General features: G+C 50.5%; 1 protein-coding gene across 1 annotated transcript in view; it reads right to left on the bottom strand.

Annotated features, from left to right (window-relative positions):
- Positions 1–2,989, bottom strand: part of LOC104282057 (avidin-like) — an 8,990-nt gene extending 6,001 nt beyond the window's left edge. The window contains exon 1 of the mRNA XM_009880122.1: positions 2,918–2,989. Within this exon, the coding sequence (XP_009878424.1) occupies positions 2,918–2,989 (72 nt within the window). The remainder of the gene's footprint in view (positions 1–2,917) is intronic.
- Between the last annotated feature and the right edge of the window lie 4,098 nt (positions 2,990–7,087).

Genomic DNA, 7,087 nt, shown 5'->3' with positions numbered 1-7,087 from the left:
TTGTCTTTTGGCACATGGGGACAGCCTGCTCCTGTGCCTCTAAGACTTCCTTCTTGAAAAACATCCAGGCTTCCTGGACTCCTTTGCCCTTCAGGACTGCCTCCCAAGGGGCTTTGTCAACCAGGCTCCTGAAAATGTCGGTGCTTGACTGGTCCCTGATTCTTGAGAAACTGAAGGAGTACAAGGCTTGTCCTACTCCACCGGGAATGGTCTGGGCCCACGATAATTGGCGTAATCCAGAAGCAGGGGCAAGTTGTATCACTACCCTTGCGAAGGAGAAAAAATTGTGGTTAGGTAAAGGAAAAGCTATAGTGTGTGCTGTTTTAGGGGCAGCACTGACTGCAGCCCAAAAGGATAGACACTTAACCAAGCAAGCAGAAGGGGAAACAATCAGATCCCCGCAAGATCAGGTAAAAGCTCTCCAGGATCAATTGGCAGAGGAACGTGATGCTACTAAAACGGTCAGATCCTTGCAAGAGCAAATTGAAATTCTGCAAAGCCAATTAGCCGCTGAGCGTAACACTACTTCGTGACTCCATGTGGCTCTGTCAGATGCCCTGGACTGAGAAAAAATCTTACGGTCTGAACTAGAGGAGAATGAACAAGAAAACCACGACGAGACAGATCTTAACTCTCTCCTGGATAGTGAACCGGGATTTACAAGTCTGGCAAAATTGGCCAATAGACCCTTGTATCCCACAAAGGAGTTAGAGATGAGCCAGGAAAGTTTTTACCCCCAAAATGAGGAGGCAACACTGAGACCTCTAATTAAGACCGAGACTACTGGTAACAGTCAGGCGGGGAGGCCCCTGCAAGTTACCACCCGAACGGTACCATATTCGGCAACCAAATTATCAAAAATCCAGGAAAAATATACTAGATTAGCTCAAGAAATTGAGACTGAATGTGTATGGAGGGTATCATTGACCGGCAGAGACCGGGTTTTATTGTCAGAAGATGAGGCACAGGGGTATTGAGGGCCCGGGGTATTTTTGACCACCGACGACCTGAGAGAACCATGGTCCTTAACCCAACGAGTTGCATATTGGGCAGGGGGGTTAAATCCCATAGAGTGGGGGGACTCAATACGTATTGAGACCCCAACTATAAACCACTTAACCAAAAGTCTGCAAACTACTGCCTGTCTCCAGCTGATGCATGACAGGCATTTAATACCTCAGCAACCCTCTCCGATGTTGCTAAATGCAAACCCCGACAGAATGACTCCCCTGATCTGAGGCTTGCCTGACTCTTTAAAACTATATGTGGTCCAACTCCAGGACCATTTGCGGGACACATTATCCCCGAGGGGAGGAAGATGGAACCAGCAGGGGGGAAGTGGCACGAGTTGATTAACTACAGCCGAAGGATGGGCCTCACAGGGGGAACAGGTAAATCTAAACTAGCTGCACGTAGAATAGAACAATGGGTGGACTGCACCCCCCCACAAAATTTAGGGACAAAGAGGAATCTGTTGTGGGGTGAAGGAATTGAGAAGACTTACCCACTGCAGCCCTAGAGAAGCTTATTTGAGCATGGAAAGATCAAAGGAGATTACCCCTCAGGACAGAGCAACCCTCGAAGGGGAGAGGCAGGGCGGAACATCTAAGGAGATGGTGCTAACTGTCTCTCAAACACCTACTGCCCCTGAAAAGGACTTGATTGATTTCCAGTCAGGAAACTGGATGCGCCATCCCCAGTAAGTGAGCCAGGGGACGGCCAGTGGGTTCACCTAAGAAGGCTCACGGAAAATAGTAAGTGAGACTTGCTAATTACCTTTCTCTTTGGCCCTTTTAAAACCCCAGTTACATTTTTAGTGGACACCAGCGCTCAGGTCTCAGCACTCTGTGCAGATGTTGCTAAGCACAATGGCATAGTTGCTGATAAAAAACAGATTTGGGTTTCAGATGTGTTTGGAAACTCTAAGCCATAGCCAACAGCTTGGATTAAGTGCTGGTTACCTAGAAATGAAACTGCAGTAGAGGCTCTCATGTTTTTGGGAACTTTCCCCAGGAATATCTTGGGACTTGATCTATTGAAGGGACAAGTCTGGGTGGATTCGAAAGGAAGGGAATGGAAATTTGGGATCCCTATTGCCTCTATGAGACTTTTACAGCAAGCGCCTGCACTTCCCCCCTCCAAAGTTGTTAATGTAAAACCCTACGCCCTGCCCCTGGGAGCAAGGGAAGCGATCACCTCGGTGATAGCTGAACTACAAGAGCAAGGGGTAATTATCCCCACACACTCACCTTATAGTTCCCTGGTGTGGCCAGTCCATAAACTGAATGAGAAGTGGCGATTGACAATTGACTACTGGTGTCTAAATGCCAACCCAGGCCCCTTGACAGCTGCAGTACCTAACATAGCTGAATTGATTGAGACCATACAAGAGCAAGCCCACCAAATTTTAGCAACCATTGATGTGAAAGATATGTTTTTTATGGTTCCCTTGCAGGAAGCAGACCAAGATCATTTTGCCTTTACATGGGAAGGTGGGCAATTCACTTTTACATGTCTTCCCCAGGAATATCAGCACTCGCTGACCATTGCTCAACACGCGCTGGCACGAGAACTGGCCCAAATTACTCCTGTGCATCATGCCCCCGGGCACAGATCTTGTGGGAAGGGATGCCCCATGCATGGTACCCCAGGCACAGACCCCGTGGGTGGGGATGTGTATGTACATGGTGGCCCTGTGCACAGACCCTGCAGGAAGGGTGGGAGAGAAGCTTTGTGGAGGTGGTGACTGGGTGGCTGGGGGTGACCCAGAGAGACCCTGCCCATTGCCTAGACTAGGTGCTTCCAAAGGTCTCCTGCTTGCCCCAGCCTAAAACAGCATTTAAGAAAGGACCTCCAGCTGCCCATGCTGCATCCCAGTGCCATGTCTGCCATGTCCCCATCACCACCTGTCCTGTACCTTCCTCTCTGCATGGGCGATGCACGCTGCCAAGGCCAGGGTGAGGACCAGGGCAAAAGCACTGGTCCCCATGGCTGCGGGGCTGCGAAGCGCCTGACATGGCTCCCTCCTGGCCCCACACCCCAGCTCCCTTTATAGGGCTGTAACTGGAGCCCTGCAGGCACCAGGCTGGCAGCCGTCGGGTGGGCAGCTGGGTGGCAGGGCACCTGGGACAGGCGAAGCGAGCAGGTCTGTGTGACCCGGGGAAGCGCTGGAGGAACTCAGGGCTGAGCACGGCTGCACATCCACTATCCAAGGGGCTCTGACAGCCCATTCCTTGCTCTACAACAGAGCCCTTGTGGTGGGCACAGCAACCTGACACTGTCCTACTGCCACCATGCCACTGCTGCCATCCAAACACAGTTCTGCAACAAGCACAGCCCAACCAGCTCTTCTCCGCTGCACTGAAGGGTGGTGTGTCTGCCCATGGGTGTTTGTCCTCATCACAGTCCCCTCCTGTGTTACAAGTTTCTGCTGCTGTTTCTAAGCTGTTTTTCTCATGGCTGTGCTGGGTTTTCCCTGCATCTGGGAGCTGTGACTGTCACTGCAGCAGGAGCTCTTGGGCACCCCTGAATTAATCCCTCTTGTAAGTGCAGAAGGGCTTTTCTGGAAGATATGTAGATATTAAAATCTGCTTGCCCCTGCAAGAGGGGATGCGTGGTGCCCTGGGCACAGACCCCATGGGAGGTGATGCCCCGTGCATGGTGCTTTGAGGCCAAGCAGGGGACAGCTCCATGGTGGAGTCCTGTCTGAGCCCTCCCAAAGGGTCCTTAATGGTACAAGACCATACTAAGGATGGGCGGGTGGGCAGGGGTCCTCGGACCACTTGGCTGCTGCACAGGGACATGGCACAGACACTTCCTCCAAGACATCTCTTCAGCCAGGTGAATATATCACTGCTCATGCTGTAGGGGGAGGGAGATCTGGCACCTGGCTGTATCCAGGTCAGGAGGGACCTCTCTGCCCCCTGCCCTGCACAGGGGATGAGCGTCTGCTTTGTTGTAGAAAACATTAGTTGAAATTTAGAAGTTAAAAGCTTGAAAATCAGATTTATTCTTTTGTCATCATTGCAACGTGGCTTGGTACCAAACAGCCATGGAGTCCCCGGGAGATCTGGGAACTCCCCAGCTCCATCTGCTTAGGTGGGACAACAGCTGGATTGAGACAGATGTTGGGCACTGAGACATTGAGCACTGAGATGTTCAATGTTGAGACATTTGTAAACAGTTGCTAGGAACAGTCCCTGCAGAAATGGTCATGTAGGACAGTCTTCTACATACAGTTAAGACATGTAAGTGCTGTTTCCCATGCAGCTGAGATCAGCAGTAGTGATGGATCATGCATCCACTGGAGCATGGACAACAGCCAGACAAGAGCTGAACAGGGAGTGGTTCGTGCAGTCTCACCTGACCCTGCTGGAGGTGCTGCTGCAAGAACCTCTGCAGCAGAGATGACTCCTCCATCTGGAGAGCAGCTGACTGATCCCCTATATGAGCATTATCCCAGGCCAAGATCCCAATAAATTAGTTTTTCTTTTTTTTTAACCAGTACACTACCTGTGAGCACCTGTGCAACACAGACATGGCAGCAGCGATATGCTATGTTGTGATTGCAAAATGCTTCCTGCTTCCTCCAGCTCCCTGTGCCTCCAAAGACGTTCACATTTCATAAACGACCACGACCAAGGCTTTCCATGCAGGAGCAATGGCTGGTTTTCCTCCCAGAGGGAGGTCTGCAGTGGGGCTGAAGGGGAGTCTGCTGCTCAGCATTGCTGTGCTGATGAGCCTGAGCTGGAAGAAGGTGAATAGTGCCGGGTTTGTGGCTCAGAGAGAAAGAGCAGACATGAGCAGCACGCAAAGCCCTGCAAGCAGATCTTGCAGCTGGGTAAAACTCAGTGCTGCTCAATGCCCAACATCCATGGGGAAGCATCCTCAGCCACAGCCTCTCAGACCCCTGCAAGCACCCCTGGCACACCACATCCTATCACTCCAAAACTGAGATGCTGGGTGTGTTGCAGTCTTGCTGGGTGCCCTCATATAGGGACTGGTCTTGCAAACAGCTCTGCCAGCCCGTGCCTGCTGCGTTTCTCACTGGCGCCATGGCTGCCCATGGGGGTTTGCAGAACGCTCAAGCCACAGTCAGCACTGCTGCCTTGCTGGAGCACCCTAGGACTGCTGCAGAGCCTCTCCTGAGAGCCCTGCCCCAGGAAAATGTTGACATGAAGGTAATATTTAAGTCAGGAGGTCGTGTGTGGTGAAGCTGCAGGCTTAGCAGGATGCCCCACCATTGAGCTCGCCCCGCTTCAGGGTGAGAGCACAGTCCCATGGCCCCTCTGCCACCCTCTTTCCTAATCCCCAGATTCCTCAAAAGCAGGTAAAAGGCTACACGGATCCAAGGATCCCGTAGCAGAGGGCTGGTGTAAAGGCACTCTACTTGGGCTGTAAAGGAAACAAAAAAGCTGGGGAAATTCCAAGGAGGCACCAAGAAGGAAACAGGAGCATCACTCCAGCAGAAGATGCACCCAAGAGAGTGTAGTGACAGACTAATTTGTGCCAGAGCTTAGCACTAGTGACTAAAGTAAATGAAGCCTTAGGCCATATGAATCTGTCGTGGTTTAGGCCAAATCGGCTACTGGGGACCTGGGGGACCCCAGATGGGACCGACAGATGCTCTCCTCTACCCCTCTTCAGAGAGAGGGGCAGAGGAGGAAAAAGAGACTTACGAGTTTAGAAGGAACTAAACTACTTTAATGAAATATTAATAATAAAATAAAATAACATAAAAAAAAAAAGAAATATATACAAAACCGTATCAAGCTCCCGAGATGACAATCACGACACCGGCTGGCACTGGGGCAGTCCCAGGCTGGACTCAGTGACGGACGGGAACTGGATTCCGGATCTGCATTCAGGATCGGGATCGCAGGCAGACGAACAGAGTCCTCCTCAGACGTCGGCCATTGAAGGAAGAGAGAGAGCTAGCCCTTTGATCCCTCAGCCTTTATACTGAGCATGAGGCAGATGGGATGGAATACCCTCATTGGTCAGTTTTGGGTCACGTGTCCTGTCTGCTCCTCCTTGCAGGTGGGACCCCACTATGCTTTTCCGCTTCCGACCCTCCAACAGGGCAAATAACAAAGTTGGTTGGCCTTGGGTGTTATAGCAATAAGTATAAGCAAGAGCCTCTCTGCATACCATGCCTGGGCATCAACTATAAACATAGGTCTTATCACTCTGAGAGAGTGAACATTGTCTGCACAATATGCTGTTAATTTCAGTTCTCAGAGAGGCCCAGCTAAGAAGCGAAGTTACTGACCAAAATTGGTCCTGTTTTACCTCAAACCAGGACAGAATTGTACGTTAAACTTTGTTGTTACCTATGGAAATGTAAAGGTAGGTAATGAAGTAGAAGTAAAGCTTTAAGTACAGGATATTCTGTAACAAAAGATAAGGAAGTGTCTCAAGACACAGACAAAAAGGGTGCTTGGAGGCTGTGAGAGCAAATCAGAAGAGAAGACCTCAGACTCTGCCATCAGGAAATCAAGCGACCTATAGAGACCATAAAATCTGGTAATCTACAGGTGGGTTCCCTCTTGAGAGGTACCCAGCTCGAGCTGTAACTACTATCATATATTAAACATAGCAGAAGAAGGAACTTTGATTCTTTTATTAAAGCAGAACCTAGGGATGAGCTCTGTTGAGGTGGCATCCGCTTAATTCCTACCATGGTCTAGGTGGTGGCTGTATAATTCCTACAACAAGAGAAAACGTGAAAAGCAAACCACACGCAAATCCGCAACAAGGTGGGCCACCACAAAGAGCAGGTGGAAAAATTGCTAAAAATGGGGATGCTGTTAGCAAAGCTCTCCCACAGCATCTGTGGCAGGAAAGCCGGGGAGCAGTGGGAGGTGGTAGCTCTGGCAGCCTGCTCCAGGCTTTGGGCTGTCCAAATCTCAGGCAGGGTGCAAGCACAGGGCATTTGGCACCATCTGGGGTTATTTTGCGACCAGGCAGTTCAAGGACCAAGTTTTGGATTCAGACCTAGACCTGAGTTTCCTGGAAATCATTTGTTTCAGCTGGGAGGGGCAACTCAGGGAAAAAATGGGAATTTATGGCCTTTGGAAGAAGGGGC

This window comes from Charadrius vociferus, unplaced genomic scaffold (assembly GCF_000708025.1).
Source record: "Charadrius vociferus isolate BGI_N301 unplaced genomic scaffold, ASM70802v2 scaffold2532, whole genome shotgun sequence".
Taxonomy (NCBI): domain Eukaryota; kingdom Metazoa; phylum Chordata; class Aves; order Charadriiformes; family Charadriidae; genus Charadrius; species Charadrius vociferus.
This window is presented reverse-complemented; position numbering and strand designations above follow the sequence as displayed.